The sequence below is a fragment of the Leopardus geoffroyi genome, chromosome E1 (genome assembly GCF_018350155.1).
Source record: "Leopardus geoffroyi isolate Oge1 chromosome E1, O.geoffroyi_Oge1_pat1.0, whole genome shotgun sequence".
In the NCBI taxonomy this organism is placed as follows: Eukaryota; Metazoa; Chordata; class Mammalia; order Carnivora; family Felidae; genus Leopardus; species Leopardus geoffroyi.
Window position 1 is genome coordinate 15258440 of NC_059330.1, and position 13099 is coordinate 15271538.

Below are 13099 nucleotides of genomic sequence, written 5' to 3' on the forward strand. Positions count from 1 at the left end.
GAAGACTAAAAAGGAAGAAGAAAAAGACTGCAAAAGGCAAGGATGAAGTTGAGGTGTGAAATCTGCAGGCCCCTTTCCCCTACCAATTATAGCAGAGCCCCACTCTTTTTTTTTTTTTTTTTAATTTTTTTTTCAACGTTTATTTATTTTTGGGACAGAGAGAGACAGAGCATGAACGGGGGAGGGGCAGAGAGAGAGGGAGACACAGAATCGGAAACAGGCTCCAGGCTCTGAGCCATCAGCCCAGAGCCTGACGCGGGGCTCGAACTCACGGACCGCGAGATCGTGACCTGGCTGAAGTCGGACGCTTAACCGACTGCGCCACCCAGGCGCCCCAGAGCCCCACTCTTAACCCTGGTGTCAAAAGGGTGTGAAAATGTCCCAGGACTGGGTTTGGCTGAAAAATACAGGAGCAGGTAGGACAGAAGTTGGTTTCAGTGAGGAAGGCCTGCCATTATAAAAACCGTTACAGCCTCTGGCTCTCTTCCGCACGTCCAGGCGTCGGCCTTCGGTCACAGCCCAGGCTCCCTCGCTCACTCGCTTCAGGAGCCGTCCAGGCGGCCTCCCCCGCGCTGTCTCTCTCTTCCCTCAATCTGTCGGGATAGTTCTCCCTCCCAGCCGTCGCAGTTCCCGCCTCAACGTTCCAACGCCTGCGGAGCCCACGGAGGAGGGGCTTCTGGCTGGTTCCAGCCTCTTCGGGCTTTGAGCTCCTGGACCCGCCCCCCCGCCCCCCCCCCCGCGCCAGTTGCCAGGGAGCGGTTGCCATAGAGCTGAGCAGTTGTCCGCGTGCGCAGGCGGAAGTCCCGGATTGAGGCGCCGCCATTTTTGCTGCCCAGACACGGAGCGAGAGGCTGAGAGAGTCGGAGACGCTATCCGCTTCCATCCGTCGCGCAGACCCTGCCGGAGCCGCTGCCGCTATGGATGATCGGGAGGATCTGGTGTACCAGGCGAAGCTGGCCGAGCAGGCTGAGCGATACGACGGTGAGTTGGGGGGGTTACGGGGGGCTGGAATTCTCGGACCCTCTGCCGCCGCCCACAGAGGCCGGGAGCAGGAGACAAAATGGCGGCATCGTCTCCGAACCTGGCCGGGGACGTGGATTCGGGAAGCAGGAAATGGCCTGTGGGCTCCCGGGGCGGTGGGAGGCTCCAGGCCCAGGAATTTGACCCCTTTGGCGTCCTCAGTTGCAGACACTCGCGGGCCTGGAGGCCGAGGCGAGAGGGTGGAGGAGTTGGTTGTAAAATGGCGGCTGGGGGGGGAGGGCGAGTCCCGGGGCGGGGGAGGGGGAGGAGATGGCGGGTGCTGGCTCCGCGCGAGCAATCCCCGGGGGAACCTCTGGGCCATCTTGGGATGTGGCGAACAATTGGGTGGGGTGATGGGGGAAGAAACACCCGTCACATGGGGGAGAGTGGCACCAGGAGCTGCAGCGCGGGCGCCTTTGAGGGAAATATGGCGGGTGGGGGCGGTGGCTTTTCCCCGGAGGCCCAATGTGGGGCGGCGGCTGTGGAGTCTCACAAAGGAGAATCCTTGCGAGCGGAGGGCTTCTTTGGGTTTGTGGTGGAGGGCCGTCTTGGGTGAGGGGTGGGGAAGGACAGAGTGGGAATCACTGCAGTTCATCCTTGAGGGGAGGCCAGCTGAGATGCTGCGATCGGATTTCCTTTCCGTAGGCCGGCACACCTTGTATTGAGTGATTTTTAGACTTTACGTTCAATCAACCTTGCTTTCTTCTGGGGAGGTCTAGAAAAACCTCGCTCACGGTCCCTTTCCTCGGACTTATTCTGGAGAGCTCGCAAGTTCCTGTAATCATTTTCTGGCATCGTTAGCTGGGGACGGCGGCGGGGGGGGGGGCAGGTTCTGGTGGATAAAGCATTGACCAGGAAACAAGGAGACCATGATTCTTAGTCCTTTAAATGCCCGTGCCTCAGTTTACCAGTTTGTAAAAATGATGACTTTACTGTTTACAGTTACCATTATGACAAACGGAAAGACCTGTTGGAAAATAAAGTTATTTCAAATAACGTTTAATAACTGTATTTTGGTTGACTCCCCCGGCTTGGAATGCGTGTTTGTATTTAATGGGGAGGTCGTAACCTACCCGAAGCCCTCAGCTGAGGGTTTGGTTATTGGATTTTGAACATAGGGCATTCCAGCAGATCGTATTTTCTCTTTTCTATTTTAAAGAAATGGCTTTGTGTACAGATTTGAACAGTTCTTTGTTCATTGCTCCTTTGCCCCTAAAGGTTCTTGTCATTTTTTTAGAACTTGATCGAAATGTCCATTGTGTCTGTTTAGTCGTCAAAGGGTGCTGCTCTTTAAAATTGCCCTTACCTCCTCCATTTTGGACCTAGGTAACTTGAATTACCCCACATCCGTTAAATTGTAGTATTATAAAAACAAAAAACCTTATATGTGGTTTCTGTGGTTTTAATTCTGTTCAGGGGTGAGACAAGGTTGGAAACAACCATTGATCTTCAGATTTTTTCATAATTACTGAAGCCACTTACTTTTCAAAATGTTATGTAGGGCCCATGCTTTCCTTGAATGCCAGGTTGGTCATGTGAATAGCCTCAGGGGTAGTTTCAGTATATCATCATATATTAGGATTCAAGAATTTGAAAGTTAGAAAAGGTCAGGAACTCCAATTGCATTTTGTAAATTCTTACATACCTATTTGTATTGAACAAGGTTTTTGTTGGGAGGGAGAGGGAAATAAGATGGGGAAGTACAGTTCAAGGTCAGATTTGTCTTTATTTCCGTGTTTAAAAGTGAAACAATGTAGGTGTGCTCCTTGTGGAAGTTTTTCTTCATCCCCCTTAGGCACCAGATAGGTTCCTCTCAATCTATTAGTGTCCTTGGGGGGAAACCTGAAATTATATTTGAATGCTCTCTGGTCTGTAAGGATTTAGGCTCAAATTCTCAAGTTAGGATTTAGGTTTTGCCAAAACCAAAAAGGGTGTGGAAGAAGCTGTTTGTTTTTATTTGTTTTAAAACTGATTTTGGAAGCTCATGATTGTAGCTTCCAAGCAAGTGATGGTTTAGTGATAATATTGGAGCTGGGTGGTGAGTTTTAACCAAAGCCCTGTTGGTTATTGAACATAGTGTTATCTAGAGAGAGCCACTTCATTAAGTTATTTAAACGTTAAGTGTCTCCTTCAGGATATAAAGGGGGAAGGAAATAGGATCTACCAGGTGGGAAGGAAATAGGATCTACCAGGTGGGAAGGAACTCCTGTGACTGTTGGGCACAAGATAGGGAGGAATTCATTGGGAAGAAGAGGAAAGCAGTCATCAGGAAGCAGCCTCTACCTGTGTCCACTCCTTTGTTGAGTGCAATAATTCAGTTTTGTGGTGACAAAAATTCCTCATAATTTTAGTCAGTGAACAATATGTGGTGTGGGGAGTAGAAGAAGTGCATTTGAATGATTTGTTTTTGGGTTGGAAGTAAATAACTGGCTTTTCTGGTTCCTGCAGTATCTGTTATGTTGCATACTCTGTTGAACCTAATACTTTTTTGTAGCATCATTTAATTATATTCTGGGGAATTGGAATCAATTTATATGGATTATTTAATGGTACTGGAGGAAGAGCTAAGCTGTGTTCAGGAAAAGGACACTTGGGGGTTGCAGAGAGGAAATATTGAAGTTTGGGGTAGGAGTGTTCACCTTGGAGATTAAATCTAACGGCATCACTTAGTAGTCTAAGACATAGGTTTTCTAACATTTGTAGCAGTTTTAAGCCTGTTACCTTTAAGCATTTCTGAACCAAGTCTTAACATTCCCATATACACAAACCACAGTAGTACAGAAAAGGAAAAATAAAAGCGGAAAAAGTGCTTTTCACATTTTTCAGAGTAGAGGGGTCAGCATAAAGTACATTGGGTTTGTGGGGTAGTTGCTGGTTTTGTCCTTTCTTACCTTTTCCCTGTGATGATTGGCTCCTTGTGGGGTAGGGGTAAAGTTTAGATGGTCACTTCTGATTCATTCTCTGTGTGAATGAATGCATCTATTCTGAGTTATTTACTTGAGAGCTGTCCTTTTTAAAATACCAGAGCCTCATCTCTAGCTTATTCTATAGTCAGTGAAGGTGGGAACATGTTGTGAATAAACTCCTTAATAGATGTTAGGGAGAGAAAAACGGATAAAGAGTAACTTTAGTAACGAGTTTAAAGCAGGTTACTATCAATTCTATGTAGGGCAATAATTTTTATTATTGCTATTTCAGTTAATGGGAGTTAACTTTATTGAATGTTTTTTTCCCCTGCCTAAATATAAGCAGAATTGGATAACGCAATTAAAAAAATCCCTTCTACAGGTAACTTTTAGCCTTAATTTTAAAACAAAAAAAAAATTTTTTTTTTTTTTTTTTTTGTGGGGCGCCTGGGTGGCTCAGTCGGTTGAGCCTCCGACTTCGGCTCAGGTCATGATCTCACGGTCTGTGAGTTCGAGCCCCGCATCGGGCTCTGTGCTGACAGCTCAGAGCCTGGAGCCTGCTTCAGATTCTGTGTCGTCGTCTTCTCTCTCTGCCTCTCCCCCGTTCATGCTGTCTCTGTCTCAAAAATAAATAAACATTAAAAAAATTTTTTTTGAATGTTTATTTTCAAGAGCGAGCGAGAGCCCAAATGGGGAGGGGTGGGGGGGGGGGACACATAATCTGAAGCAGGCTTCAGGCGGGGGAGGGACAGAGAGACGGGGGGAGACACAGAATCTGAAGCAGGCTCCAGGTTCCCAGCTGTCTTCACAGAGTCCAGCTAGGGGCTTGAACTCATGGACCATGAGATGACCTGAGCCGAAGTCAGATGCTTAACTGACTGAGCCACCCAGGTGCCCTAGCCTTCATATTTAATTAAATCGGATGCTCTTTTGTGTTTACTTTAACATTTAAAATACTTTTTTGTTTAAGTAAACTGTACACCCCACATGGGGCAGGAATTCACGACCCCAAGATCAAGAGTCACATGCTCCACCAACTGAACCAGCCAGGCACCCCTACTTTAGGCTTTTGTACAGTATTGTGCACAGTGGGCAAATTTCAGTTTATTTTGTTGGCTTCCCAAACTATGGAATATAATGAAATCATTGTAATTTGAGATGATGGGAGTAAATTCTTACTATTGCGGACATTCCTAGGCATCCTTTTCACCTTTATTTGAAAAGGTCTCAATTTGAATTCTAGTATGGTCTAGAACACATAATCTGAGCAAAATTTGGATTCAGTAAGTACAAACAAACATGTTGAGAGTCTGTGCAAACAAGCAGAGTTTTCATAATTGTCTAATAAGCTTGTTCAAAGGAATATGAAATATTTAAAACACTCCTGGACTTTAACCTGGTATATATAGCAAGTGAAATATAGAAAGTGAAATTTCAGTCTGGTAACTTAATGTATCTAATTTTACAAATGAGTTACCAATACTTTAAGAAGATGATCTGAGAACATTATTTTTATTTTCTTTAAAAAAATTTTTTTTAATGTTTATTCATTTTTTGAGACACAGAAACAGAGCGTGAATGGGGGAGGGGCAGAGAGAAGGGGAGACACAGAATCCGAAGCAAGCTCCAGGCTCTGAACTGATAGCACAGAGCCTGATGCGGGGCTCGAACTCACCGACTGTGAGATGATGACCTGAGCCGAAGTTGGACGCTTAACCAACTGAGCCACCCAGGTGCCCCTATTTTTATTTTCTTAAAATTTATTTATTTTGAGAGAGCACGGATGCAGAGAAAGGGAGAGACAGAATCCTAAGCAGGCTTAGCACAGAGCCTGACATGGAGCTTGAGCTCAGGAAACCGTGAGATCGTGACCTGAGCTGTTACCAAGAGTTGGACACTTAACCCAACTGAGCCACCCAGGTACCCCTGAAAGCATAATTAAAAAAACTTTTTTTTTTCATTTTTTAAAGTTTATTTATTTTGATAGAGAACGAGTGGGGGAGGGGTGGGGGCGGAACAGAGGATCTGAAGCAGGCTCTGTGCTGACAGCCCAGTGTGGGGCTCGTATTCACAAACTGCGAGACCTGAACTGAAGTCAGACGCTTAACCCACTGAGCCACCCAGATGCCCCCAAAGCATAATTTTTTAAAAAGTTTTGATGATTTATTTATTTATTTTATTTTTTTTTAATGTTTACTTTTGGGAGAGAGAGTGTGACCGGGGGAGGGGCAGAGACAGAGAGGGAGACGCGGTCTCTAAGCTGTCAGCTTAGAGCCTGATGGGGTACTGGAATTCATGAGAAGCCACATCATGACCTGAGCCGAAGTCGGAAGCTTAACTGACTGAGCCACTGAGGTGCTAAAAAAATTTTTTTTTTTTTTTTTTTGAGAGAGCGCGAGCATGAGCAGTGATGGGGCAGACACAGAATCGGAAGCAAGCTCCAGGCTCTGTGTGGGGCCAAACTCACGAACTCCGAGATCATGACCTGAGCTGAAGTCAGATGCTTAGCCGACTGAGCCACCCAAAGCATTTTTTAAAAAAATTTTTTTAACGTTTATTTATTATTGAGAGACAGAGAGAGACAGAGCGTGAACAGGGGAGGGGCAGAGAGAGGAGGAGACACAATGTGAAGCAGGCTCCGGGCTCTGAGCTGTCAGCACAGAGCCCGACTCTGGGCTCAAACCCCTGAAACGTGAGATCATGACCTGAGCCGAAGTCAGACGCTCATCTGAGCCACCCGGGCGCCCCTAACCCAAAGCATAATTTTTAAAAAAGAAGGCTGTAAGGCTGATTTGGCAGCAATTTTTTTTTTTTGTTTTTTTACTTTATATTTAAGACGAGTGTGTATTTAAACAGCAATGACAGGAGTAGGGTAAAGGTTAAACTTTTAGACTTTATAGAACACATTTATGTAGAATTTCACATTTCACAAACCTCTTTCACAAACTTTTTTACTTATATCATGTATCAGTGAACTAGATAATGTTGCTTCCATTTTATGGTTCAGGAAAGTGAATTTGAGATTTAATGTGTTTTTTTTTCTCTACCACATGACTGGTTGGCTAGTAAATGGCAAAGCCAGAACTTGTCTGCTGACCTTTAGACCAGTACTCTTATTTCTTCTAAGCCACTCCTAAGCCACAAAAGAGACCTATGTGTAACTAATTAAGGTAGTAAGCTGGGAATGCTGTATACTTACTTTTTTAGTAGTTCAAATAATGTGTCTTGGTGCTTGACTTGTATCTGTCATAAATAGTAGATAAAACACCTTAATGCTTTTCTAAAGAAACCTCGTGTTTTCAAAACAATTCCATCTTAGGACACCTCCCTGGCTCAGTCCGAAAAGCGTGCGATTCTTTAATTTTTTTAACATTTATTTATTAAAAATATTTTTTAATGTTTATTTTATTTAAAAAATTTTTTTTTTAAATTTTTTTTTAACGTTTTATTTATTTTTGAGACAGAGAGAGACAGAGCATGAACGGGGGAGGGCAGAGAGAAAGGGAGACACAGAATCGGAAGCAGGCTCCAGGCTCTGAGCCATCAGCCCAGAGCCTGACGCGGGGCTCGAACTCACAGACCGCGAGATCGTGACCTGAGCCGAAGTCGGACGCTCAACCGACTGAGCCACCCAGGCGCCCCTAAAAAAAAATTTTTTTAAACGTTTATTTATTTTTGAGACAGGGAGAGATAGAGCGTGAACGGGGGAGGGTCAGAGAGAGAGGGAGACACAGAATCTGAAACAGGCTCCAGGCTCCGAGCTGTCAGCACAGAGCCCGACGCGGGGCTCGAACTCACGGACTGTGAGATCATGACCTGAGCCGAAGTTGGACACTTAACCGACTGAGCCACCCAGGCACCCCTTAATGTTTATTTTTGAGAGAGAGGGAGGGGCAGAGAGAGGGAGACACAGAATCTGAAGCAGACTTCTGGCTCTGAACTGTCAGCACAGAGCCCGATTTGGAGCTCTAACCCACGAATCGTGAGATAATGACCTGAGCTGAAGTGGGTCGCTTAACTGACTGAGCCATCCAGGCTCCCCAACGTTTATTTATTTTTGAGGGAGAGGGAGACACAGAATCCGAAGCAGGCCCCAGTCTCTGAGCTGTCAGCACAGAGCCCGACGTGGGGCTCGAACCCACAAACCGTGAGATCGTGACCTGAGCCGAAGTTGGATTCTTAAACGCTTAACCCAGTAAGCCACGCAGGTGCCCCATAGTGTGCGGTTCTTGATCTTGGGGTCATGAGTTTAAGCCCCACATTGGGTGGAGAGATTATTAAAAAAAAAATTAATAAACTTAAAAAAAATCTCATTTTAAGGCACAGTAAATGAAGTTAGAATGAGGGATTTTAGGTAATCTCAAAATGTGTGTTTGCATACGGTTTCCTTGGTTTCCTCGGTTTGTAGAGTCTGCTGAGGTATGGCCAGGCATTTCTGCAAATTGCTTTTATTTAAAACCTCTGTCCACCCCCCCCCCTTTTGTCTTGATGGATGCAACCTTTAAGTTAATGATTTAGTCATAACACTTTTAGGAGGGGGAGAGGTTGACAAATGATTTGCAAATGTTGTTCCAAATACTAGCCTAGAGAGCTGTCATACAGAATCCATTAAGGGGTAGTGAGGAACAGTAGCAAAAAGTTAACGTATACTGTTTCTGAAATGGTCAGTTAACAGCAAATTGGTTTGCCAACATAATTCTGTGGTTTGAACTCATTAACTAAATATTCATGTTAGACTACATAATAATTGGGTCATAATAACAGCCATAATAATTAAAGGGCCATCATAATTTATCATTCAAATCAGGATACCTTGAAACGAAGGGGTAGCAATTCATAATAGTGCTAAGACCGTAAGCATAAACTAGGATTGTTCGGAGATGCAAACTTGCCTTACGGTTATTGTACTTAAGACCATTTGTTCTTACTCATCTCATTTGGATTCATACAAACCACCAACCGGTGGACCTGACTGATAGTGTCAAAGCCAAATATGTTAGTTTTATGTCTGTCTGTCTTGAGTAGATCTGTGTTTTTGAGGAATGCAGTGGTTAAGCTCAGGTCATGATGTCAGTTTGTGTCAGCTCAGAACCTGCTTTGGATCCTTAGTCTCTCTCTCTCTGCCCCCTCCCCCCTCCCCCCCCCCCCCCGCTTGTTCTCTATCTCTCCATCTCTCTCTTCCTCCCCCCCCCCCCCCAAAAAAAAAACATTAAAAAAGTCTTTAAAAATACTTGACTTAGGTGTTAGTAGCAGTGTCTGTCCTAAGCTTGGAAGATTTTCCCCAAGTACGCTTCTATAGTCTAACCCCATACCTTGTTATGACCATTCTGTTTAGAACACTGAATTGTTTAGTTTAGAAAACATGACCATGATCCTGGTTTATCTTGTTTTAAATTTAATCTTCAGTTTGTAGCCCTTCTTCCAGCGATTTAGCACAATAGCTGGGCAGATCTGTCATTGGTAAGCTTGATTTGTGATCAGGTCAGGATTTTATCCAGCTAAAGCAATATGAAATATGTTTAACTTTCATTTGTGAAATTTCAAAGAGACACGTTGCATTGAAATTTATGACTGTTTTCATATTTTGGCAGATGTGGTATAGTGTAAAGGCCTTGGAACCCTTGCATTCCTTGTCTGTAGAAGGGCAATTAATGGTTACTTGCCTTGCCTGCTAATTTACAGGGTTATGAAATTATGGGTTCATTAAAGGGCAGAGTATTCCTGTTTTCCGGTGTGAAAGATGAAGTAAAATTTTGCTGTGGATATACTGTGGTCATATTATAAGATGAATTATCTCTTTTGAGCAAGTGTACTCTGGTGGTGTTAGTCTCTAAGTTACATTTGCATAAAGAGAAATTAGTTCTGAAAATCCTTAATTGTAACTCAAATCTGAACATTTGCATATCCTAAAAGTGAAGGTTGTCCAGATTATTCCGAAGCAATATAATACACAATTTGGCCATGTTGAGCTGGTCTGTAGTTCTTTTGATACTAATTCCAGGTTAGTGTTCAAGAGAATGTTCATGTCTCTCTGACAAATAAAACACCTGTTGTATGTGGATCTGGAATGAAAGATTCCATAGAATAAAAATATAATTTAGGATTAAAATATTTTTGCTAGCAGTCTCAAGATTACTCACTAGGAACATACTGATACTATATCTATAGTAGGTACATATAGTGTATATGTTACCTATAACCAGTTTTGTGAAATGTGATTCTAAAGGCTTAATGTAAGCCTTGGGCAGTGAATGGGTTCTGATTAATAAAATGCTACCAATTAATACTACTTGTACCTTGGTGGTTAGTCATTGTATTTATTTGTTATAATGTGTTGTTTTAAGTAGTAAAACTTTATGAGAAGAATATCATGAAAATTTCAAAACACTGTGTGTTCTTTGACTAGGAAATATCACTGACAGTTATGATTTTATTTTTTTAAATGTTTATTTTGAGAGAGAGCCCATGTGTGTGTGAGTGGGGGAGGGGCTGAGAGAATTCCAAGCAGGCTTCACTCTGTCAGCACAGAGGGCTCAAACTTACGAGCCCTGAGATCATGACCTAAGCCGAAATCAAGAGTTGGACGCTTAACCAACTGAGCCACCCAGGCGCCCCAGTTATGACTTTGTTTTTAGAATTTCCAAAAGGAATTCATTAATACAAAATCTGCAGAATAGGTTTCTTTCTCACAGCTTTAAAACTGCTGAAATTTTGGTGAAGGTTTCTTGGCTGTTCAGAGACTTAGAAGAATAAATGAAATTAGTAATAAATTTGAATGGTGTAACCTTTCTTTTAAGCTATATCAGTACAAAGGTTATTTTTGGTGCTTTTTTTCCCTGACGTAGTCTGAAACAAATGTGTCTTCTAATTCTGCAAAAATATGACAAAAGATTTAGACCTTGACCTTTTTTTTTCCTTTTTTCCCCATATGTCAGTGTCTTAGGTCACTTATCTTGCCAATCTCTTTTCTTTTTATTAAAAAAAATTTTTTTTTAATGTTTTTATTTATTTTTGAAGGAGAGACAGAGCATGAGTGGGGGAGGAGCAGAGAGAGAGGGAGACATAGAATTTGAAGCAGGCTTCAGGCTCTGAGCTGTCAGCACAGAGCCTGATGCGGGGCTCGAACTCACGAACTTGTGAGATCATGACCTGAGCTGAAGTTGAATGCTTAACCGACTGAGCTACCCAGGCACCCCTCTCTTTTCTTTTTAAATCTATTATTTTCTACCTCTGTTTTCTCTGCACCTCATCTTTTTGATTCTACCAAGGCTTAACATTTTTGGCTGCCTGATGGGATATCCTCTTAAACTCTTGGAAGAGAAAACTCCTGTTTTGATGGAGTCAGAGGGAATTTCCCACTTCCCCCAGTCGTGAGACTAATGAGAGTGGTACTTCTTTGCAGTCAAAATTGTAGAATCTGGGTAGAAGGTTGTCTTGTTCAAAAAAAAATTTTTTTTAAAAGTTAATTTATTTTGAGAGAGAGAGAGAGAGAAAACGCACAAGTGGGGAAGGGGCAGAGAAGAGAGAATCCCAAGCAGGCTCCGTGCCAGCAGCGGTGCAGAGCCCAGTGAGATCATGATCCGAGCTGAGACCAGGAGTCCTGACGCTTAACACACTGTGCTACCCAGGCACCCCAAGGTTGTCCTGTTTCTACCTAACAGAAGCTAGTTGGGAATGTTTTAAAGTTCTTCAGAAGGCTTACACAAGATTTTTTTTTTTTGCCTGTTTCTAGGGAAGATAAGAGTTAATTCTAGAGTGAGAGGTGCTTCTCTTTAGGCTGGTACAAGAAGAAAAAATTGTACTTGAATGTCAAGATTATTGTGTTTTGAAAGCTTTTAGTATTCAGAGTGTTAAAAGTAAGTTCCAAAGGCATTTGACAAATACATAATGAGATCCAACTATGTACCAGGCACTGTTCTAGACACTTGGGATTCATCATTAAACAAAATAGACAAAGGGTCTCTTCAAGGAGTTTATATTGCAGTGAATGTATAAACGTTTTTAGAATTATTTCTTCTGTTAGTATGTGTAATTGAGTTAATTTGAGTTAGTAACAACAGTGATGTTTAATAAAGGCACCATACCTATTGCTGGTCCCTGTCCTGTATCAAGGACTAGAAAACTACAAATGTATATTATTGACTGCTGTTGTCAAGTAGTGCTAACAAACTGAAAAGCTTTAAAAAGTTTTCATTGACTCTGTGATAATAAAATTCTATAATAACATCTATTAATTATGCCAGGTACTTATTATTTCTCTCAATCCTCAAAAAAAAAAAAAAAAAAAAACCCCTGCAAAGTAGATATACCACTTATTTTACAGGTAAGGATTAAGAACATTAGGAAAGGTGGCAGTAAATAGGTAACATCACTGGGATGGATGTTGCACTCCCAGGCTCATAGCTTCTGTGCTTGTATGTAAACATTAGTCCAGTCTCCTTGAAGCTCTTATTTCTGTTCCATAGATTTTAATTTTGTAACTTAGAAGTTCCTTTGAAGAGTCTTTTGACTTAATTTCTCTGTTTAACATTTTTTTTCTTTTGAGAGGGAGAGTGGGGGAGGGGCAGAGAGAGGGAGAGACAGAATCCCAAGCAGGCTCTCCCAAAGTGGGACTCAAACCCACGAACCGTGAGATAATGACCTGAGCTGAGATCAAGAGTTGGACATCCAACTGACTGAGCCGCCCAGGCGCCCCTTTGTAAAAAAAAAAAACAAAAAAAAAGTTTAATTTTGAGAGTGCCTGCGCGTGAGTTGGGGAGGGGCAGAGAGAAAGAGGGATAATCCCAAGCAGGCCCCGAGCTGCCAGTGCAGAGCCTGATGGTGGGCCCAAACACACTAGTTGTGAGATTATGACCTGAGCAGAAACCAAGAGTTGGATGCTTAACTTTTCTGAGCCACCCTGGGTGCCCCTAGCATTTTCTTTCATAGGAAGGAGACAGGGGTGTGGAGGTCGAGTATATTTTCCAGTGGAGAGGCAACAAGAGATAGTAGAACAAGCACTGGACAAGAAGTCATTAAATTTAGGGGGAGGTTTGTTACGTTCAGATTTTATGTGGATCACTCTCTTGAGACATGGTTACTTTCAAGGCTTGTTTTTATCATCTGTATAATGAGAGATTTTACTTTATTTTATTTTTTTAGTATTTATGAGAGTATGTGTGCGAGCTAGTGGG

The 13099-nt window shown here is 42.8% G+C and overlaps 1 protein-coding gene across 3 annotated transcripts in view; it reads left to right on the top strand.

Annotated features, from left to right (window-relative positions):
* The first annotated feature begins 762 nt into the window (after nucleotides 1-762).
* The window catches only part of YWHAE (tyrosine 3-monooxygenase/tryptophan 5-monooxygenase activation protein epsilon), a 51439-nt gene continuing 39102 nt past the window's right edge, over nucleotides 763-13099 (top strand). Inside the window, exon 1 of one of the 3 annotated variants that reach the window (XM_045490494.1) lies at nucleotides 763-981. In XM_045490494.1, the coding sequence (XP_045346450.1) occupies nucleotides 918-981 (64 nt within the window). In that variant the 5' untranslated portion in view covers nucleotides 763-917. The remainder of the gene's footprint in view (nucleotides 982-13099) is intronic. The other 2 variants (XM_045490496.1, XM_045490495.1) reach the window with 2 other exon arrangements.